General features: G+C 39.1%; 2 protein-coding genes across 2 annotated transcripts; one reads left to right on the forward strand and one right to left on the reverse strand.

The window, feature by feature from the left end:
- Positions 1-370: 370 nt before the first annotated feature.
- LOC104414613 lies at positions 371-3,949 on the forward strand. Its single transcript, XM_010025768.3, has 5 exons — positions 371-525; positions 1,892-2,108; positions 2,875-3,224; positions 3,724-3,790; positions 3,932-3,949. Exons 1-5 carry the CDS (start codon positions 371-373, stop codon positions 3,947-3,949), a joined length of 807 nt encoding a protein of 268 aa, XP_010024070.2.
- A 4,339-nt stretch (positions 3,950-8,288) lies between these two features.
- On the reverse strand, positions 8,289-23,160 carry LOC104414623 (insulin-degrading enzyme-like 1, peroxisomal). The gene is made up of 26 exons (XM_018877272.2): positions 22,906-23,160; positions 22,678-22,753; positions 22,151-22,218; positions 21,382-21,473; positions 21,231-21,304; positions 21,062-21,105; positions 20,625-20,676; positions 19,737-19,859; positions 19,543-19,655; positions 19,258-19,420; positions 18,416-18,508; positions 18,144-18,229; positions 16,795-16,881; positions 16,073-16,176; positions 15,516-15,618; positions 15,317-15,409; positions 15,047-15,236; positions 14,760-14,821; positions 13,579-13,683; positions 12,459-12,660; positions 12,155-12,363; positions 10,569-10,693; positions 9,431-9,482; positions 9,272-9,358; positions 9,031-9,153; positions 8,289-8,848 (listed from the first exon to the last, which is right to left on the reverse strand). Exons 1-26 carry the CDS (start codon positions 23,029-23,031, stop codon positions 8,582-8,584), a joined length of 2,919 nt encoding a protein of 972 aa, XP_018732817.2. The 5' UTR covers positions 23,032-23,160; the 3' UTR covers positions 8,289-8,581.
- Between the last annotated feature and the right edge of the window lie 867 nt (positions 23,161-24,027).

Genomic DNA, 24,027 nt, shown 5'->3' on the forward strand with positions numbered 1-24,027 from the left:
TCTAGACTTTGAATAACGCAAGTAATCAGGTCATGTTCGGAAAAAAACACACATATCAACACGTGAGCTTAAATTTTGTCGACTCGAATTTAAACTAACAAGCCGGCTGAATATTGTGGGACACAAAACTCGTCATGTATTTATCGTACATGTCAATTTATATCGAATCCAAACTTATTTGATTGTGCGTAACATCGTGCAGATTGGTCGTGTCGAGAATTATAGTACCTTAATTTTCTCTCTTTGGGCACGTTGGTGTAGGAGATTGTCTTCATGTCGAGCTGCCGTTCCTTTGCCCAGCGAAATTCCTCGAGGACGTGGGCCAGCTTCGCTTTTCCTCCGAAAGCGAATCGGACCGAGGCGGCATAAAATGGGTCGGAGTCGGGGCTTGTCCCCGGACAGTCCGTGGGAGTTATTCGGACCCTTGTGGGCCGCCCCCGGCCCGAGACAAGCAGCCCATTTGCCACTTCCGACGGACGAGATGAACTCGTCGTTTCTGAAATTTTCTTACACGACTCTGGGAGGGTGATGAAATGCATCTCCACCGTCTGATCGGGTTAGACACGAATTCAGTCATGGGTTTGCGTGATCTTATATATCCACGTGATCTCTCTCTAGTTACTGATTTAAATTTTTGGTTAGATTTTCTAACATAACATTGGAATTAGGTTCCATTTCAATTTATTTCGAACGTGCATTTGCCCCATTTGATCAAATCCCGTGTATCTGATTTAAGTTTTAGAGTTTGAATTTCTAAGAAAAGTAACTTTTGATTTTGATAAGTAAATAATTATACAAAGTACGTTATGGGTTTGATAAAGACTGAAAATTCCAATTATTGATGGATCAATTTAATTGAAATCAGTTTCATAAAGACTTGAATGATCGAGCATTTCTAGCCAATTGCTCTATTAAAATTGATGATGTGTTTTTAAATTATCAGATAATAAGAGAAGTTGGCTTAGACTTATTTGTATTCCAATTCGAACCCTTCAAATGATTTTTTCCATCGAGGTAGTTATCTTAATATTGGACGATCACCATAGTAATTCTACAACTCTATATAGATGATAAAACGTCAACAAAATTAATTAACAAGAGCAATAATAAATCAAGAGATCACATTATTAGTATTATATCAAGGCATCCTTCACTTCGTGGTTATTAACTTTCTCGATGCTTAGAAAATATGTTACCCCTAGCAACCGGTAATTTTAACATGTAGTAAGTAACTTGGAACAAAAAAAATCAAGTATCCACTTATCTCCTATTAGTAAACTCTTAGCTCGTATAAAATTACACATTTGACCGTCTTAATAAATTTTCTTAACATGGCCATGAATTTCGATAAAACAAAAATTCAAGAGTTTTTGTGAGTAATAATAGATTCACGTGACTCCATGTAAAAAGCATCCACCAATAGTTACATTAGTATTCATACATTTGTAGGAACTGTCCTATATACTATGTCACAAAATATATATATATATGGAGAGTTTTTTTTTACCGAGATTTTGAATTGTCGAGTGATATAAGTGAATATGGATTGATTTTCCACGCGGCTCGCACGAACGGTTTCAGTTCATTCTCCAAACGCCTCGCGAGCGTGACCACCTCGACCGAGAAGGTTTAAATTGAGCTTTTGCCCGCCATTTCCAAAAAAAAAAAAAAAAGGAGAGAAACGAAAGAGGATGACGTCGCTGACGCCATTCCCGTGCTCCCTCGAACGCGCTGCTGCTTCCGCTCTCCTCCTCCTCTCCGCCAAGCCTCCCTCCCTCTCTCCTCCTCCTCCTCCTCCTCCGTATCTCTCTCTCTCATCTCTGCATTCTCTGCATTCGTCGTCTTCGTTGCATCCGCCATTGACGCCTCTCTTCTTGCTCTGTTTCACAAGGCCCCGCGAGGACGCCGCCGCCGCCGCCGCCGTCGACCCGATCAAAGAAGGGAGCGCCGGCTCCGGCTCCGGCTCCGGCTCGACGCTGAGCTTGGAGTTGGCCGATTCCAAGTCGTGCACGTCGTCGAAGGCCAGCGGCGCCTCGCCCGAGGACTTCCGGGCGCAGCAGCTGCGGATCATCGCCGTCGCCGCTCGTTTCCACGAGTTCAAGCTCCAAGTAATCTCGCGCTGTCGCTTCTTCTTCTTCTTCTTCTTCTTACTCGGACGTTCGCTAGATGATCTTGCTTGGATTAGAACGGCGCGTCGAGCTCCGAGTTCCCGAATCTGGTTTTTCTAGTCGCCAGCTCAGTTGTCCTCGCTGATCGTCGTGCATGATGCATCGATGATCGTCGTTCTGAATCCTGTTTGTTCTCAGCCGAACATATGGAAGCCGATCTCATTTAGGTCCTTGTGTTTTTGCGGCACGACTCGATGCCTCGGAAGTGACTCCGGTTTCTTCTTTCGTCGAACATTCATTTGGATTTTGGACTGGAAATTTCGACGTCGTAGTTCGAGTTGAATCATCGAGATTTCCTCTGCATCCTCGTGCCTCTGTTTTCTCCACTGTCGCTTTCCTTTCACTATTTTCTCCTTGGATTTGAAGTTTGGACACAGCGCGATGAGGTCGTCAGTTTCGGCGACTTTCCGAGAGGATTTCTCTATTTTCAACTCGTTACGTAGTTGGATTGCTTGTTATTCTTTCTCTATAAACACCGATCATTAGCTAATGCAATCCGCTTTTGCCGTCATGTTATCTCTGAGGCGGCACGGTACTCTGCTTGAATTTGCTCAGTCTATACACAGATTACAAAAATGCCTGCGACAGTCAATTCCTGTTCTCTGAATATTTGCATTGGTGTTTTCAAATTCCGATTTATGTCATCACTTGGCAAATTGCACGTATCAGTGAATGTGACTTCAAATTGATATTCACTTGCTCATAGGTGGCCCGAAGAGCTCGCTCGAAGATCATCAAGAGCTCTGACAATTGGAAGTCCAATGCCGGCAAGATGGTCCCGACATCCTCCTCTGAATTTGAATCAACAAAGGCGGCTTCAGGTATAACTAGTAGCTCCAGCGAGGGTTCAAGCGCTAAAAACCTTGGAGTCCAGAAATTCAAGAAGAAGCGTGAGGAGAATCGTTGCGAGGTGCTCAGTCGGAAGCGCGCAGGCTCAACGCACATGCGCCGTCAAGCTGATGCCATTCTGACCTTCCTCTCTGGAGGTTGTGCCTCTGAAGTGAAGATCCGTCAAGTTCTTGGTGACAGCCCTGACACCAGCAAGGCTCTCAGAATGTAAGTGCTGCTCAACTCCTTGTGCATGCTGTGTGGAAGAACTCTTGCTGGTTTATGGATGACTTGGCAAACTAGACTAATCGTCAGAGCTGCGATTAACATATCATTCATGTCTTTGGGCAAGTGACTCATTGTGGAATCCTCATGATCTAGGAAATTCTGTTAGTGTTCACGAGATTAAGTCTAGGCAATAATCACCGATGTGACAGCGGTCGAGCTTTGATACCATGTCACACAACATTTTAGCAACAATTCATGGATTGCTTGTGATGGCATCATGATCAACTGTTAATGACTAATAGTGATGCTCGCAGCATCTATAACTTGCATTGTGAACTGAATGAACCGATCATTACAAACAGTATGGTGATTGTGTAACGAGTTAGTTCACTGCGAGTTTTGCATTGTCATTGATAAGTCTATCATGTCCTTAAAAGTCTACGATCGTGCAAATTCCTTTTCCTTGTTTTCTGACGCTTATGTGTTACTGCACCTGCAGGTTGCTTAAACTAGATGAAGTCAAAAGATCCGGGACAGGAGGAAGGCATGACCCCTATATTTACGAAGTAAGTTCTTCACATTGACGGATTACATAACGACGATTCATGGGAGCTGTGCTAGAGTAGGCATGTTTCTGCATATAAGCTTGCGCTAAAGCTGTTCTCTACATGATTCTTATCTGGTGAGTGTCGATCTTACTCCTGTAGGTCACGCAAAGGGAGTAGCAAAAAGGTGTTGCAGGTAAGTAGACTGCATAACATGATGACATATAGTAGTATCCTCTGATTTAGGAGAGCCAATAAATATCATATCACTAAAGATATATTCATCCTACAGTATATAGAACTCGAGCATAGCCGGCAAAATTAATTTCGTGACAGACTAGAGTATTCATTCTATGTGCTTGTCTCATTTGGGACAATCCTTAGATCCACAGAATAAGTTGAACTAGTAACAGAAATATTAGTTCATATCATAGTTATGTTCATATGTGGGACACTCAGCCTGTGGGAGCAGCAGTGCTGCATTAACATCCGCGTTTGGTGGATGGTTTGTCAAACTAAGAATTCTTCATTGTGCAACTAAGAAATTGGTCAGTATCCAAATGGCCGATGTAATAACTGATCATTTCGTATTTCCTGTTGTGATGTGAAGCGGTGAAGCAAATACGATTTGAAATTTACCTACCTTGGTTTCCAAATGCATTACCATTTCTGTCCTGATAGAGCATGATTAGGACTGATTAACCTTTCTGAACTGTTTCACCACAATACCATGCTTCATTCTAGACGACTGCCACAGATGCAGAACCATCCTTTTGGAGAAACACCTCTCTCGTGGAAATATCCGCTATGGTAGCTAGTCGATTTCCACTTGAAAAGTACTGAGCTGCAATAGCATTTGTCTTGAAAGTTCGATTCCATTCCGCGTCTCTTCTCCTTCTCAAAGCTCCCCGAAATTCTCTGGTCAAAAGGGTTTGTTCCAGCGTCTTGATAACATGTAGAGAAATGTTTATTCGGCAAAAGCAGCAGTTGAGAAATGTAATGGAATGTTGGATAAGCATTCTTTCGCAGTTAGCCACCGGTCCCCGTCCAGTTTTCAAAGCAAAGCAAGGGAAAAACCTTTTGGGGCTGTAGCCTATAGATGAATTAGGTGTCCTCGTGCTGTCAATGAACGGCTAGATATTCCAAGTCTTGTTTCTTCTGAGTGAGTCCTAATCCGTCCTCCTTCGCTGCATAGCTCAGACGGAGTCGTAGCGAACTGACGAATGATCGCCGGCTCTCAAAGCAACCCGACTGGGTCAAGCAATTGATCGATGCATCCTTGACTCCAGACCTCGTCCATTCCGATACACTATTCACCCAATTTGTCCACGCTTCGTTCCGACAGCGTGTTTCCTCCAAGAAAAAAGAACAAATTGTATAGAGTTCATGAAAATTGGTTGCCGGAAAAACATCTTGTTAAAGCTAAATCAATTTTTTTTTTTTTAACTATACGGTAACGCAAATCGAGAAGTACTGAAAATTTTTCAGTATCGATATATTATAGATACATACAAAATATATTAGCGCAAGGCAGATACTATGCATGAGCTTAAAACCTTTTTTTTTTTTGGGTGAAGTCTTGCCGAAGTTAAGGTAACATTTTTCTCATTGCCTTGATTACCTATGTGTGACTAATTTTGAAGTGATTCTTAATTGTGTAAATTCTATGATTATTTTTTGGCTATCTTTTGTCGCCATTGGAATAGGAGTAAATCTTCGTATTTAATTATTTTGTACACTTGTATTGTCATTTTTGCTAAAAGTCCCAACTTCTTCCTTTCTTTCTCAAATTCTGTATATGACTGGCGAAGGGAAAGTTGTACCTGTTTCTTTTGTTATACCTGGGAAATATTTCATTTGTTCCTTTATTTTGCTCATTTTCATGCATGGTTAATTTATTTTCATCGTTGGAAAGATATCCGTACATGGGTAAATTATCAGTACGTTGTCTTCTAATGTTAATGCCAATTTATTGATTATATTTTCAATAATAATTTTCTCTTGGTGCATGTGTTAAGTTTACAAGAGTAAGAAAGACTGAATATGGACAATTTCTAATGTCTACAATATTCATTACTCACATGTCGTGAATAAATTCGAAATCACGTGTTCAAGTCACGTGGCTAATACAATTCTCAATTTATTCAAGGCTATTAATTATATCAAGGTATATGATTATATAAATTACAAAGAAACTTGGTTGAGACCATCTTCTCAGCCCATTTATGGAAGATAGAAATTGCAATTTGGCCCTTGCCAGCTGGAACTCATCGTTGATCAGAGGCCCTGTTGGGTAAGCAAGCTGTCTCTCCTGACAGTGGAGCTGTCAACTATTTCGAACTTTTTCCTAGATTTCTTTCTTCTGAGATAATTAGAAGGATGGGGAATGACAATTAGTGTTCTGGACATGGTCTCACATTCATTACAAAATGTTCAATCACGCACAATTTGAATATTCGAAGTTGACAAGTTTGTAATTATAACTCTCCGAAAATACTCTTACGTATAATGATAGAATGATGGTCATCGTGATGTTTTTTTCCTTCCATTGCTTGACGCATTCATTATCAAATTATGTACGCCATGGCAAATGAAAAACATGGAAGAAAAGAGACAAAACCTGGAAGTTTCTTTCTGTTTGACCGAGGACAGGGAAACTAGCGAGCTGGACTGCGTCGTTACAAGTCAAGCCAGCCGTCGCGGACCGCGTGGGGCCAGAAAAGTTGGACACCTTTTTTTGGAAGCTGGAAGCCAATTTCCAGGAAGGGGGCGACTGAAAAGCCAAGAAAGCAATGGAGGCCCTCTGCTTTGGCCAAACTTCCCACTTTCTGCCCCTCCAGTTCTCGTAATCCCAATATTTCCCCACCTCCTCTTCAATGTATTGTCAATTCTGTCCTTCGCTATCCAATCCAAAGCTGAAAGCTTTTGAATTGCCGATCATGGCTACCATATGAAGTACGATGGATGGACCGCCGGAATATGCTGACAGATGAAACTGAAATATCAAATTGATTAGCGGCTAGTGATTAAACCTAAACCGGTTGTTAACGCACATGTGGGTCATCCAAAAAGTTTGTCTTAACCTTCAATATTCATTTTTTCCATGAGTACAAGAATATCCTTATTCCAGCTTCAATACATGCAACCACGAAGTGAAAAAAGTTACTGACTACTGCTATGGTCAAGTGAAAAGAGAAGTTCACCTTCAATGTCAAAGGCTTAGGTGAGAACCGAAAAGGGAAGAAGGTGGACTCAATAGGAAAAACTCATCCTAGAAGGGGGTGGGAGAGAGATTAACACAAAGTACTGGGCCAACCAGTCAATTGTCAACGCAAAAATTATTGGAAGGGAAAGAGAGAGGAAGGTCCAATTGGAATGAGCAACGCGGTGGCTTTGTATATATAAGGCCTCAAGCTCCTTCCTTTCTCTCCCACAAACGGCAAATCTCTCTCTCTCTCTCTCTCTCTAGATCAAGAACGGCAGAGGAACAAGGAAGCGTCGAGAGAGACATGGGGAAGTACGTGGAATTGTTGGATCTTGGGGTGAGAGTGGCTGCGAGGTTCCACTCTCACTGCCCACAAACCGCGCGTTTGTATTACCATCCTCCCTCCAACCATGACGACCACCACCACCACCACCACCGTGACTTCCACTCGAGTGGCGGCGCAAGCGACGGCTCTTGTCCGGACCACAGGCTCAGAATCGACTCTACCGAACTCATTGTTTATTCAGTCATGTGAGGAAAAGATTAGACTCTGCATTTGGTTATGTTGAGTGTTTATAGGAAAGACATCAAGCCATTTTTTTGGACACGAATTGTGTCTTCATTCAATTGGTTCAATTTGGTCCCTGTTGGTGTAGATGGGTAATTCATGAAGTAGTGATGAAAGGCTTTGAATGAAAAATTTGTCCCAAGTTTGTTTTTCTCGACCAGGTCGTTGACATTTGATCTTGATCAATCTCTTATTTAACGGTTTGACAAGGCCCAAAACGATGATTATTGTCACCAAGCGCTGAGGTTCTAGTAGTGCCTACATGTCCCAAAATGACAGAAGAGTCAGGAAAAAAAGAAAGAAAAAGAAACAAGCGCTGTGCTCTCTAATTTGAGAACAAGGTTCTGGTCTACACCATCTACACCATCCACAACCTGATCAGGGAGGACAAGAAAGATTTCAGCATAACACCGTGACTAAATCGTTCACTGAATTTTGCTGGCGAGTCTAGGCTATCTCGCATTGATTCACTGCTTTTTACTAGCATTTTTTACTCAAGCTTTGAGGTTGCGCGGCCTCCTGGCAGCTGTCCCCTACATGAATCAGAGAGTATTTCGCGGGTGCTGAGGGGCTGATACCTCGGTGGAACAGTTCAGATTTAGTATTTTGTGATACGATGTCTAATAAACGCATGAGAGGAGAACGGTTCCTCGAGGTGCTATAAATGCACCCGGTGCTTTTTTGTGAGAAGTGGTAGCATTTCACCGCAGAGCCAGCATGCTTGTATGGAGAATTAGCAAGTGGGACATTCTCTAATTTGAAGGATTTCTCAAAGTTCATGAGCTTCTTTTGCTATGAAACTCCCAATAGAATAGATTCCGATGTGCAAAACCCCTTCACTCCAACACCAGCAGTTTTACTCACTCTCAGGAAGATTGAGCTCAAGAAACCACCTGATTTTGGATCCTGCTATCACACTAAACACTTAATGCTACAAGGTAAAAGTGCCTCGGGCATGTGCACCAAGATGGTATGAACTTTGGAGAAATGTTTCAGGAGTGATGTTTTCTGTATACTTCTCAAGATCTTCAGTTCTAGCTTATTTAGAACTGCTGTGAACTTCCATCCGTTCGTACCCTCTTCTACACGAGCCATAAAGAGGTTGTGATGCCCTGAAGCTGAAAATGTCATCTATTCGTATTGTGTTTGGCCCAACCGCTTCATTTTTATCCACTTCCAAATCTGCAGAATGCTTGCTCCCGTAAACTCGTACACTGAGCACCTTCCTCTTAGGTGACCCAATTCTTATGTGCTCATCGAAGAAAGCTATCAAATCTTGTTTTGTCAGCTCCCTTAATGCCGCGACCTGTTCCAATGCAAATGGAGTGAATTTTTGCGAGTTGCTTTGCATGTACCGCTATTGAAGATAATAATTTCAGCTGAGGGGAAGGGAAAGGGCATACTGCAAATCCTATGCAGATAACAGTCCTGTGAAAAATACAGAAGATAAATGTAGGCGAAAACAACAGGAGAGGTAATCCTTAGTACCTCAATTTCGATTCTATCAAATAGGAAAGTTCTTTCAGTTATCTCTTCCCAGTGACGCCCAGATTCTTCCCACAAATTCTTGTCCTTCTCCATCTTTGATTCGATTAGTCCGTTTAAGTGGCTCTGTCAAAGGCAGGTTTGAAGTCAAATTTGGAATTTCCACAGATTCGGTGTAATGGTTTAAAGCTTATTTGACAAGCTGACGTGATTTTCATGATGGAACACGGGAGAAACAACTCACCTTGAAATCATCCTCACTCATCTTAAGGAGTGTACCTTCGAAAGACTCAAGAAAGCTCTGGACTCTTGCGTCGATGTACCTTGGACACTGTTAAGATAAGGAAGGCGAAGGAGTTAATGGTGATGAGGCAGTCAAATCATAGAGAACCTTGTGGCATACCTTCACAGCAGATTGAACAGTGAACTGCAGGCCATGCACACCGAGGTCGTATCTGCATGAAATCCTTAATTAGCAAAACATGTTGGAAAAATATGATTTGAATGAATAGAGCAATCAAGTCGGATTTTGAGGCGTGATATTACTTTCTTTAATGATTTATTTATTCCACAAAATTATTAATGGTCACTGACAAATATTTTCAGGATACAACAAAATTTCATAATGAGAATACTAGACAACAACTTTAATATTTCTTCAGGGTCTCTTTAAGAAACAATTGATTTTGGAAACAAGACTTGAAAATGATCTCATATTTGTTCATCTAGAAAACTGACCTATATATATATAAATTGGTCTTAAGAAACATAGACAACTTTTTATGAAAAATTGTAAAGTGAACGAATCTATCCTTTCCAAAGAAGTTGCAAAATGAACAAAGGTGTTCATTTGGAAGAAGTTGAAAATGAACAAATGCAACCCTTCGGGAAAAGTTGCAAATTGAACAAGTATCATTTTCAAAAATTGTCTTAAAAAGACACAAATATAAAAATTCGAAATAATAAAAATAATAAGAAAAAAATATATATTTTTTGGTAAGGTAAGCAATAAATTGACTTTTAACCAAAACTATACAATAGGGAATCATGGCACCAAAACTTACACTCAAAATGACAAGCATGTCACAAGCATGTCAAAACAAGTGAAAGGGTGTTGAGAATTTTTTTATTTTTATTTTTATTATGAACAAAAAAAAAAAATACTCCACAGAATGCCTTTGTTAAGAAAATAATTTTTTAATACATAAAGTTTTGAATTTTTTATTATTTCCAAAAATTCTCAATAAACAAAAACAATCTTTGAACTAATAAAAGTTCATAAGATAACCATACGGAATAAAATAAAAAACAAAGGAGTTAGTGCTAATAATTGCGCACCCGCATGCAAGTATGGTGGCGTCTAGCCCACACTCAATATTTTTTTTAAGATACATTAAAGAAGTCTCACACTTATTAACTGCCTCATCTCTTCCTACCTTTCCTATGTAGGACAAAGAAACACACATTTAGTTTGTTTTACAAACAAACTGCCAACAAAACACAGCTCTGGGGAGAAGCAAAGAGAAACTAAATGGTTTTACCTATTTGTGAGCGAACAGCTATAACCAAGTTGCTCAACCGTTCTTAGTTGGTGGAAGGCTTCATGGCTTGCTATAAAAGTGAAAAGCTGAAGTTTCACGTTTAAAGCAATGTCATCTTGATGAATCTGCGCTTGTCCATGGGAAATTTAATCAAATATATAGCAAGCTCAACCGAATTGTAATTTTAATTTTCATTTAATTGTAGTTAACCCTTATAAAGATAAGATATGCAAGCAAGAATGCCATTTGCCGGCAAAAGAAAAGGCCGCCAAAAATGAAAGATAACAGTGAGCCATGAAGGATTGTATCTGTGCATGATCTCATACGGCAGAAAGAATTGCTGAAATAGGGAAGATGATCAAGAATTCAATCTACTTGATATTTCAAATGTCCCTGCACGACATGGCTTTTATTACTTCGTCAAAGAGAAAACCAGACTCAGTAGACCTGCCAAAAGTAGTTGCTCTTATTTTTCATGCTTGTAATCTGACGAATGTTTTGTCATTGTGACAGCATGAGCATATATGTTTCGATAATGAATTGGTGTGTTGGACATCTAACATGCCGAGGGGATAAACTATGCTTTCTTGCTTTATTTATTTATTTATTTCTTAGAATATGGTACAAAAAACGGAAAGGGAAAAACCGAATTTCACTGGTTATAGCTATCAAAATATGCATGAATAATCTGTTCTGCTCAACTGCTTCTTGTAGTATCAAAGCCTCAATTGATCGGGTAGTAGACTCGGCTTTCAAAGATACTGCTTACAACTACCAAAGCATGCACCAAAACTCTGCATTACGAAGTAGCTGGATACAAAGACCATGGTTTTTTTTAACCAAGACAGTTCCCAAGTCCAACCTCGTTTAGTTCGTTGGGACTCTCTGAGTCACCAAAAACTACGGGTTTGGACTGGTGTTGACCACCATTGGATGATTTGCCAACCAACCTTTCAACCTGCTCCAACTGCTATCAGGACCTGGGTCTGGGAATGATTAAGTAAGATGTAGGAGACGAAAAGGTTTGGAACTGTTTCCTCTAGGCTTCAATCTGTGGAAATATACACTCAACTGAATGACCTGAAACTAACAATCAGTACATATGTCCTGAGATTAACCTAAGAGAGGCATTTGATGGAAAGTGGACTGGTCTGAACTTCCCATGAAATCAAAATAACAAGAGTCTACTGCTCAAACCAAACATCTATCCTGTGAAACGACAATTAGACAATGCAATCATGTTCCAGCCAACAATGACATCAAATGATCAATGTGGCAATTCTAATGGTTGGACCTACCCTCATCTCTCTGCTGAACTTCAGCCCAGTCTGACTTTAAAAGCATTCTTTAAGATGTGTCGCCAGATGGATTTTAAGTCAAATACATGCAAAATGCAGCCTCCACGTATATATCCAGAGAAACATATTATTAGATTGAACGCGGCAAGGCCAATTTAGTCTCATCTAAAGAATTTCAGAGTCATCTTGAACGTGCATCCAAGCAAACGGCGGGGCAAAAGATTTCATGAAAAAATTATCTTGACAGAAATTTGTCTTTTCCTGTCAAAATAGCCGAGTAAAAAATACCTGAATGTAGTGAAGCAATGCAGAATTCTCATCATGAGGGTTCAGGCCTCCAGTTGAGTAGACGTAATTTACACCCTCGTCAAGTGTGATGAGTCTGCTTTTCATGAGCTGGGAGGGCTGTACTGGCTTGCATATAGGATGAGAACCTTTAAAAAGAACATCTTCGATATGCTGAACGATTGATTCTGCTTCTTCACGCTCTATATTCCCTAGTGAGACCATAACAAAATAAAAGTAGAAGAAGATTTAAATTATAAGAGATTTAAATAACAACTGAAAATGATAACTTTTGAAAATACTGAACCTGCTGTGTAACACTCTAAGAATGCTCTTGAGAGCATTGTCGGAGTAAACTGAGAAAGGTCTTTAGGCTTAAGAGTCTCAAGTCTTTCTAGATTTTCCTCCAAAGGCCATGAATGGTCATTCAGTATTAAAGAGCAATAATAAGAGGCATGATTGCTTGGCTCATCAAACTTGAAATTCTGATAACTTTTTGTCAACATCTCCTGGAAGACGAAAAAAGACGAGTCTTAATAGCAATTGGTGCAGCCAGTACACAGCTCAGGAAGCTTGGAGGCTGAGATTAATTTTTGAAGTATTTAATGTCAAAGCACAATAGAACCAATGCGGAGGCCACTGCTTTAGCGCTAGCCCTTTTAAGATGTATTCCTAGAATCAGCAAAGTGTATTTGGACCCTTATGATTTTATGACTTAGTTATGTATGAAGAGATTACCTGATTGGATACTGAATATAACCAGATAAAAACATTTCTCTGCAAAATAACTGGCGGTTTTGCCTAAGATTCTTCTTCAGAAAGGTTGGCGAGAGTTGATAATAAATTGGTCTTGTCCGTGCTATTCGATCTCCATGAGAACATGGATTGTCAAGTTTGCAGTACTTTGTGCCAAGATGTGGTGAGAGTATGAAACAAGAATAATATCAATGTTGCTTGCTTGAAGTATTTCAATACATTGAAGTCGTTAGAATATTAAAATATTTAATCATTTCTCTATTTGATAACTTGAATTTTTAGACCAGTTGACGTGGTCCAGCGGTTTGAACATGGTATTACATCAGGTCCGGCAATTAGGTTCCCCGCTCCAGTCTCAGGCCAAAGTTTAGCCCATGCAGGGGGGTCGTTAAATCATTTAAACTGTAAAAAATGTCTTCAGGTAACATCTTAGAATTTTAGATCAATTAGCAGCGGTACCCACAATTTCCACATTGTTAATGCTATGCTTTCAACAGTAATTAATGCAAAAGCTTTCAACAGCAGAGCAGATGACAAAAGTCCAACAATGTAAAAAGGTAGTTGCATCTGGCCTGCACTTATCTACCTTCCCTCAACCAAGGGTAAGAAAGATTATAGACACATATCAACTAATATAAGCTTCTTTTTGCTGCATAAATCTTCACGATTACCTTGATCACAGAAAATCTCTCGGGCTTCACTGTAAAATCTGCCATTGCTTTCAGTACAGTATCCAGCAGTATCTGCAACTTATGATTATAGCCACTCACATCCAACTAAAAAAAAAAAAAATCAGAAAGAAGAGTGAGCATGTGATAAATGGAGAACCCAATTACTGCAGGAATGGCAATGTGAAAAAGGGGAATATATATTTCTACATCAAAGCAATGGCCAGTTTGTATAGATACGTACATGTACATGTACATATGTACATGTGCATATATAGTTCTCTTTTGTGAGTACTCTTTGTCTATATGAAAGAAGCTAATTTGATCGCCCATACAGGCAAATTGCATGGTCACAATAATAAATAAGAGATCCAAGAAAGCTTGATGGGTGATGGGTATTAGGCTGGAGCCTCTTGCAGCAACATAAAGTATCTATATCCTGGTATGGGGACTGAGAAAATGAATGACTAACCAATAGCCATAAGTTTTATAAGTAGCAATGGGTTTGATACAGGTATTATACAACCATCCCGTTCTTTGCTCAATGAATATGGTAAAACCAACCAGGAATAAGCAGTTCTTTGACGCACAATCATGCATGACAAAATGAAGCCGCAGATAGGAGATTGACATGTTATAGAAGATAACTGCGCACTTATTTCTTAAGATATCTAAAATATTTATGGTGCAATAGGTAAATACAGGAAATTTGGCACACATTGCACCTGCACTCCATATGTGGAGACCTAACTTTGATGTTGCAAAATTTTGAGAAAGCAAAGTATGACAGAGGGTCCTACTTTTAGGCAAATATTATTGAAAATCAGGCTCCAGTCTTGGGAAAAGTAGACGGAGTCCAAGTATACATATCATCCTCGTGAAGAGTATTGGTTCCTTTTAATTACTCACTTGTGTTTTTTTTTGCACAAAGACCCTCAGCTATCCTTAATACCCTAAAGAATGGCATGAAAAAAAAAGTGCCATCTCTTGCCTTCTCCACCAATTTTTTGAAAGTCCAAAATTTGAACTGATAATTGCTTCTCTCATTATTGACTCAGTATTTCCACAAAGAAATGCAACTAAAGGCATTGCAAGGCGAGCATCAAAGAGTCCAGAGAGCATCTGGTTATCCTCTTATGCAGTATGAGCTGCATACAAATTTAACTCTAGCAAGAGATACATACCTCAAATCCATCATCTGTCGAGTCTATTTCGTAATACAGTCCAGCGAGTGCAGCATAATAAGCTGAATACAACAGAAAAAATATAAAGAGATCTTTCAGAATAAGATTGAAGAAAAACTTGAAAGGATCAGCTTTTGATGCATCTGCAAGAGTTCTGAAGACAGGACATGACCAGGGAGACATCTTTAGGCTACAACGGATTCCCAGGCATTGCTGGATTTCCATCAAAAGAAGAATTACAAATGATAGCACGATTGCTTAATGCTCAAAAACCATCAAAGCCTTACCATATTCATTCAAGTAATCGCATAGTAAATGCTTAAAAATTCTTGCAAGAAGTGCAGCATCAGGAGAGTTGCACGCATAAGGGCAGTTGAATTTTAGTTTTACGGTAGCCTTCGGAGCAGAGAACACCGTATCAGGCTTGTACCATAATGTCGAAAAGCTCGTTTTCCTCAATAAAACTGGAAACATGACCTGTTCCAACTTCACCAACATACATTGAGATGGTGGAATTGTGAAAAAAGAACGCCACATGTACCTAAGATAGATCAGACCTTTTTAGTCTCCTTGAGGGACAAATCAGTGGCAATAAACTGATTAACCACAGGCAAACAAAGATTTTCACTTGGAGCATGCTGCACCCATTCCTGGTATGCAATAAGGAATCAAAAGCGAACATCAAAATGCATTCTTTGGAGTTTGACTATTAAAGCAGAAACATTTAAGGTCTATGAGGACTTCATCTTTCAATACCTGGATTGTCGAGTCAGTTAGTTTATCTACACAATATGCAGTTGCATACCATGGCTCAATCATGCTAGTTTCCCCTTCAAATTTCTTCGACACCCAAAAAATTCTGTTGGTCACATGAGAGAACGTAATGAAAATTCTTCAAGCTTAAGCATATGAATCCATTGAGGCTGATCAAAGTAGTTCAGATAGTCATCACGATCAAAACTACTCTCCTAATAATGGTGTTCTTAAGAGGGAAGCTTAGGAAGATATTAAAAAGATTGAAACTGCATTCATGTGTCACTCATCTGAGTAAAATAAGCATTTTATCCTTTTCTCAAATGGAGTAACTTTCATCAATAAGGAAGTAAGAAAAGGATGACAACTTTGATAGCATATCAGCAAATCCATAATGTTGATGTATGCGACACATTCACAATTTTCTACCGTGCTAGGGTTTATTTCCAGAAACAAAAATCACTGAGAACAGTTGGAACCTCATTTTCTAAAATGTCCATAAGAGGAAATGATACATCTAATATAGGTGTATCACCGAATGCAGTACGAGACGAACTTACCGGAAGTTTCTTGAAGAAAGCTTCTCTAGTACTGCGTGGATGATGCTTGGATTAAATTTAGAAGGCAAGGATGACATCACTAGCCAGTCTTTTGGGGGGTACAGCTGACAAAAATTGATAATAGGTTAAATCTTCCATTGCTCTTTGAAGTTATGTTTTAACAGAAATAGTTATCATATGCCACTTTTCCTGATTCATAAGCCAAAAATCAAATATAGCAGGGAAAGGGAGGGCTATGAATAAGTTGACCACGGAGTGGAGAAAGGGGCAAAAGATTAGTAGTAGCTACAAAATATAGTCCAGTATTTTAAGGCTGACCTGAATAGTCAAGGGGAAAATAAAATCAAAAGCTTTGATACTGCTCTCGAACACTGAAACTAGGACATGAAACATCCAAGTACAACCAGATTTATTTATTGTCTAGCAAAGGAAATTTATCTCATCATACGACTGCCAGCTGGTTTCAGAGTCAGATGTTGTAAAGCAATTATGTAAGTTCAATCTGAATAAGACTTTACATTACCTCATTAAACCAATTCCATCTGACCCCTAAACTTCCAAGAGATGATATTTAGAATCTACATCATATGCCATGCCAATTTACTTGAAGATAAACCAGCAAGATCGGTCAGAAATTTGAACTAGACAAAGAAATATATTTACCATAGACTGCACGTCATCAAGTGAGAGGTAAGCGCATTATACAAGGGAAGTTTCAATACCTTCATGTTTGATGCTATAGAGACCGCATAACTCATTGGAGAGTTCTTATCCTGATTGTGGAACATCATCTCGTGAATAGCTGCAATCTTCAGTGAAAGATAAAATGAGGATCCACAGAGAAGATGTTTATTTTTGATATGCTTATACAAGATGAGGTACTCATACAGGGTGGGTCCAGATTCCTTTAATTCCAATTCAAACTTGAGGGACATCTGGCCATTAAATGCAACTACCAGCTATGATCAATTTGACAGGTTTAATGTAATTTGGAATTTGGAAATGTTAAAAAGTTATGGCTTTTGCATGTTAAATTTTCTAATCGTGTATGAAACGCAAGAATTTACTCTTTTCTTTCTTCTTTCTGTTGCAAAAGACAGACGGATAAACTTAAACTAACATTTTACTCATTTCAAATGTCTTAGACATAGAAACATCTTTACGTGGTAGTCGTAATAATTGTCTTTAGGGTACCGTATGAGAAAACACCGACAAATATTAGAGAGTTCGGATCTCTTTATGTTAAGAAACTTCTCAAAAAACGAGCTTGATGTTGTTAGAAAGTCCAACTCAAATACTTAAGCTGATATGGGAGGGAGATCCCATAGACAAGTGATGTGGGATGCTTTTAATAGATGCATTATTCTCTTTTGACACAAACAGGGTAGTGCTTTCTTATTTAATAAACTAAGAGCCACGATCCCAGTAAGAAAAATACATTCGACAAGCTTCTTGAATTTGTAAGCTTACGTTATAGTGCACTACCATGTTAAGAAGGTCCCAATCAAAGATGGAGCTGCAAGGACCAAAACTTAGATAACTCCCCTTCCGTTAAGTGCTGACAGGGACATCTGCCCAGTTCTACCCATATTCGGAGTTATCCAATGAATCATTTTTCCACATTTTGCAGAGCTCGACAGATACATCATTCATGATGGGAACATTTTCATACTTGTGACAGCTACTAAAGGAGAGACGGATGTTTAACGAGCACATGAATCATCAAAAAGTCGACTTCTCACAGCTTTTTGAGGCTATTAATTTCCCCATTAAAGTTGACGATGTGAATGTCCCCTAGGACTTGCTCCGACAACACTCTATAGAAGCCGCATCTACAAAAGTATGGAAGAAGCTTGAACACATGTAGCGTTAAGTTGCCAATTATGAAAATGCTGCAATGTGGAGTGGCAGGATTCTGAACATATAGTCCATATACCAGCCAATTATTTATTAAGTTAATGTACAACGTCGAAAAGAGTAAATGCATGCGAGGGCTGCTTAGCAGTATCATAAACTTATCACATTTGCAACTGATGGTTCTAAATAGATATCTGGGATCCATACTCCATACCTCGTCATATATCCACTTGCAAATACTGGACTGGTGTAAGATGTCAATGTATTTAAATAGCAATCCCACGATATCTTGCATGTGCTCTGCTTTCAGTTGCAATATGTGAACAGAAGGTCAAACCTCATAGTCTGGTCTTTGTTATATGATGGATTTTTCGCTAAAGAGAATAAACGTAGCCCTCGGTTTGGTGAGAACTGGTTTTTGCAAATGACCTGAAAAGAAATAGAGAAAAACCCAGGGGCAAGGATAGACAGAACAAAATAACTTACCGTGACCAGCATCCGTCATCCCAATAACCACATCAAAGAAAGAGGAATTCGAATCCACATAGCTTTCACAAGCATACAAACCAGTGGCCCATCCTGCAAAGTCATTTCCATCAGAACTGATCATAAATCTTGCCTAAAATAAAACTGTCTGTAGTAGCTAAAAAATTTTAAGCCACAGCAACATGCTTGCTACAGCAATTTTAGATGTTTATATGCCCCCTCAATCCCAGAAGAACATAAATTTTGCACGATCTAATCTGCATGTTTAAGCCTATAAAAGAGTAAATTCTGCTTTCCGTCAAAAACTTTGCAAGAAAATATTATTTTAAGCTTTAAAAACGTCCTAAAGGATTCTATATGTCAATAATTGCATGTTTTGAAAAGGTTTCAAGCGTTTGACATTAATTTAACGTCAGTTTCTGAATGCAACCAGAAAAGGGGAAGGTAAAAGTACAAAAGCAATGTTCACTCAAACTCATGTTCCATGCTCCATGGAGCATAAAATGATGAAAATCTTTTGGTCAATTAAACTCTCTGTCTCCTGATACAGGTAGATCACGACCCTTTTCAGAGTAAAAAGCAAAGAGTACGACTTTATTCTGCTTTAATTGGAATTTCAAGCATATTGTGGGCAAGAAACCAGAATTTACGGGACCTGCATTTAAATGACAAAAAAGTCTCCTACATGGAAAATGAGATGTGTACATTTGAGTGTAATTACCAGAAGGACATAATAGATCAATCAAGAAGGTTGTCATAGCAGAAAGAAACATTATCATCAAGATGAATCCCTCTGAGGATTTCCATATTTACAAGCAATGTAAATGACATGAGAAACGGACCTAATCTTTTCAAGGCATGAAATAGAGAACCTTCTCCCTCATGCTCTATAAGATGGGTGAGGTAGCTGCATGGAGCTTCTTTGTAGTGGTGGATGGTGGCAGGCATTGGCCACTGAATTTGTAGCATGTGAACATCACATACTGGAACGGCTTTAACAAGAACCTGAACAACCACAAGGAGCCTCTTTAACTTTTTTCTGGACAGAAATTTTATACCAAATGGGAAGTGAGGAATGTTTATATACTCCAACGAACAAAGCATGGGAGCGGACTGCAGAAATGGACCTGTAAATGTTCCCCTAAGCAAGGGTGACCAGAAATATGAAAACAGCTCTGATTGTTGTTGCAAATAGCCTGAAACTTTTCAACCACTAGATCTTGAATTTTATCAAGAGATCCTGTGGAAAACCATAAAATTGCAAAACTGAATGAAGAGAATCTAATAGTTGTGAACTGCAATATATAGACACAAGCAGTACCTTTGCCATATACAACCAAACGCATGAGATTGGCAGAGTAATTTTCTTCATAGAACTTAATAAGCTCTTGTCTTATGTCAATCCCCTTTGCCTTTGGTTGAACTTCTAAAGTTTGTCCGTTTCCTAAGGAGCGAAGTATTCACATTTACAGTGTCATAGACTCCATAGTCTAATAATAAGCATTTTAGATGGTTTCAAGTCAATTTACAGCTCAGGAAAACCAAAAATAGGAATGCTGAAACCTTATTTAAGGAAAAAGAAGAAGAAGAAGCTTGGTATCGTTCTTCAGAAACAAAAATAGCACATAGAATCAATCAGCTTTCTATTTTTCCTCCAGATAGGACCTTATCAACTGGTCCAATGACTTCCCCATTATTTGGCAGAATTCATTGGAATCAGAACCTGCCATTGTACAAGTTATTGCTCAATATGGAGATCTACTCTACAAAAGCAAATAATTCGCACCGTGTCAAACATTTACTCAACTGATTGATGAGGCTATTTGCTTCAAGGTTATGTCCAATTAAGATGGTTTGAAACCCAAAGGATTTTATTTGGTCTCGGACTAGCTTTTTTCCTTTGTAATTCAGTGCGAAGTATATCAAGTTGCATACGTGAATGAAGACAAGCTTAAGTTAACTTTTGTAATTGAAACTGTTTGTCTGGTAGCAGAATGTGATATGTTTCTGGGCAGTGAGTTTCTGAAGCAAAATATCGCATTTGAAGTGAAAAAATGAAGAAACACTAGAATGGCATTTTTTATGCCGGGAGAAATGGAATTGTTATTGGAAAGATTTGGCTTGAGTATCACTTCAAAAGCACTCTTCCACCACTTGGGAACTAGGGATGTTATAACATGGCCAAGTGGATTCACCAAAAAGTACCTACCAGTACCAAATTTACGATATGGATGTCCTTCCATGCTCAGATGCCTCTGAAGCTGTGGGCAGGGAGATTAACAAAAACACATTAAATTAGAACCCTCAGTACGTATACACCATGACCATTCCCAACAATGCCAAAAAAAGCATGTCAGTATCAACATTCAACACGACCTGAAGTCACTGGTTGAAATATAGGTTTTGTAACCATCCTTAGCAAAGAAGCACAGTGAAGAGTATGAAAGGAACCTTCTCTTCAGAAGTAGGTTAAGAATACACAAAATTCAGAAGTGCTGAACATATTGTCATGGATGTAAAAACTGGATCATCCCAAATCAACCCTTGGATACTTCTTAACACATACAGTTTAATGCTTCAGATTGGACAAGATTTTTGAAAGGTGTCAAAATCTACGTGCGGTTAAGGCAGTTGAACATGTGGTACCTGGGATATTCTCCAAGAATCAGAAAGAAAGTTCATTTGAAACTCTATAAGAGAAAAGGAAGAAGCAATTAGTCATATTTCAGATGGAGCACCAATATTGGTTTCATGATATAATTTCCTTGAGCTACAGAGGAAGAAAATGTTCCAAAATGCAGTGAAGCATAATAACCAGAATCAACTGCTTGTATCTCCCTCTGAACAGCATCGGGTGACATCAATGGCTTGACAAAGAACTGCGAAAATCTGCAGAAGCAAATAACACTCAGAGAGTGCCTAAATGGAGCAGTTGGATTGCAAGAGAATATGAAACTACCATCTACCTGTCCAAAGCCTCCTCAAAACAATCAGCATTTGCAACAAAGTGATAGTTGGTACTGTCAGAATCAGTGAAAGCATTCGTTTCTCCTCCGTGCTATATGAAATGATTAGGAAAATTACCCACGGAATATGCAGATCAGCATTAAGGGTAAATGTTAAGACTTCTTAGAAGATCTAATTCAGGCAAAATAAGTTAATTGAACACATGAAATTGAAAATAATTTTAAATTTAGCATTAGTCCTTAGTAAATTTGCACAGGACTTAAAATGCAGGTATAATTTGTATGCATCTTGAGTTGCCTGCACAGATCTATTCACTAATCTTCTAAAGTAAAAGACAATTCGACATTCCTCAAAGGCTAAAAACGAATAAGGTTCTTTTCCAATTCTCAAAGATAGAATGAATAGATACATCAGAATGTCAACTAATTGTCATTACATAACGTCCATCTGGAAAGGCCTACTGCGTTTACCAGGTAGAGCAGGCACACGAGTAATTTTGGAAGTACAAGCAATACAATCTAGATCTCTGCTTCCAAATTGAAAAAACTTTGGGTGTCACAATCCTTGAATATCAAGAAATCGAACTTTGCAGAAGGAGAGAAGCATAGATGGGCCCACAGGCTAAGAATAAAAGTGCAGCCTTTAAAAAAGCTGCAGATGCCTCTCTAAATCTAGTTGTCCTTTTGAGCTACACAATTTACTTGCGGAAGCGAAGTGTAGACTAGCAGCTAAAACAAACAAGAAGCCTTGTATGGTCAGCGGTGGTACCTGAGATGTGTATTTGGCAAAACTCTCTTCCTCCGGATACTTCTCGCTAGCATAAAACAGCATATGCTCTGCATATGATGCATTCAAATTATAAGAAGACGTAAATAAGTTAGGTTACCTTTCTTCACTTCTGAATGAGGGCATGCATTCAGCAGTTAATTAATTGCTTTTCAACGTCTAAACTTATCCTTACTAAGGATAATGCGCAAAATCATCATCACACCAAAGAAGTAAGAGGAGAGTTTTAATTTCAAGTCACCTTTCAAGTTTCGTGCAGGTAAGTCTCGACCTTATGAAATAACAAAAGGGTGGGGATCTTTGATGATATCAGAGCATAATTACAGTAGTTAATCCTTATTCTTGATTCTTTTCAACTACGCAATGTGGTTTGAGCAATGTGTCGCACGCAACCTTTGAAGACATGCTTAATTGACTGGCCTTCCTGTCCAATTATTTTGGGGATAAACAGTTGCCTACTGAAATAATGTTCCCTATGCTCAAGAAAAAGAAAGACAAACAGTGAGTACCGAGAAAATGTGCGAGACCCTCAATGCCCTGAGGATCGCTGAAGTGGCCAACGCCCACATCCATAGAAGCAGCACACTAGCACAAAAAACAACTCAGCTTTAGAACATCTATCTAAACTAACAACAAAGAAAAAGGGACAGGATTTTCTCATCAAGTGCTTCAATCAAGAAACAAGAAAGAATGCGAAACAGCTTAGCCTGGAAGCTTTTTCAAGCATTGATTCTTGCCTTATCAGTGTCAGGATCGCTGATGAGAAGAGCCTCCAGAGAGTTCTCAAGAACGACCCTCCTGTACTCTCTCTTGTCATTTCTGGCCTTGATTATGCAATCACCATCCACCATGGTCATTGCCATTCGTTATCTCCTGCTCTCTGCGTTCAAGAAAAGCTTGAAAGGAAGAGTTTTTGCATTTCTTCAGTTTGAGCTCAGCCTATCGTCTTTTAACATATGAATTTGACCTGTTCCAGCTTGAGCTCAGCCCATCGTCTTTGAACGGAGGACTTCATCATTCTATATTTTATTGACATGGTGCGTCGCATCAGTTTCCTTATTAGAACTGAGAAGGGGAAAAAGGACAAAGTATCACGTCTTAGCAGTCATCTTCTTGCATGCTGTCCGCTAATGAGTCCTTCGGAGAAATTCCCGGTTCTGTGTGTGCCGTGGGCCATTTCAGCGGGAAACTTTTACCCCGACTCTCGTCCCCACTAATCGATTAAAGTCGTTGATATATATATATATATATGCATGTATGTATGTGATTGCACGTGCTATATAGACCATGTCCATACAGTAATTTCAGTTCTAGTTGAGAGAGACCGACGACTGACGCGTGCAGCACACCCACTTTTTGCATGAACCACATGCCTGCGCATGAGGCCTAGTGGTCTCAGCTTTGGCGCATCCACGCAAAAAAGACAAAAAGGAGGAGGCGGCGGCGGCGGCGAGGGCTCAGCCACCTGCCTTCTCCTTTTTCTCTCTCTTTTTAAATTAATATGTTAATAAATTTAGTTTTATATTTAATTTAATTAATATTTATATTAATTATTTAGCCACATCAGCAAATTATTTTTGCACTTACCTTAGCTACATCAGCGAGCAAAACGCTTGTCTTACCAGAAAATTGTTACATCAGTATTTTGGTTGGATTTTCTCACCGTTGATACTTAACTGATCCATTTTGCTTCGATTTCGATACTTAACTATTACTTCTGTAACTTTTGATCATTTTAGCGTCCTTTTGTACCAAATTTTGGCACTCAAAGTGTACTTTTGCCTATATATATATATAATGAAATGTTTATATTTTTGATATACAGTGTTTAAAATTATTACACTTCTAACATGACAAAT

The sequence above is a fragment of the Eucalyptus grandis genome, chromosome 1 (assembly GCF_016545825.1).
Source record: "Eucalyptus grandis isolate ANBG69807.140 chromosome 1, ASM1654582v1, whole genome shotgun sequence".
In the NCBI taxonomy this organism is placed as follows: domain Eukaryota; kingdom Viridiplantae; phylum Streptophyta; class Magnoliopsida; order Myrtales; family Myrtaceae; genus Eucalyptus; species Eucalyptus grandis.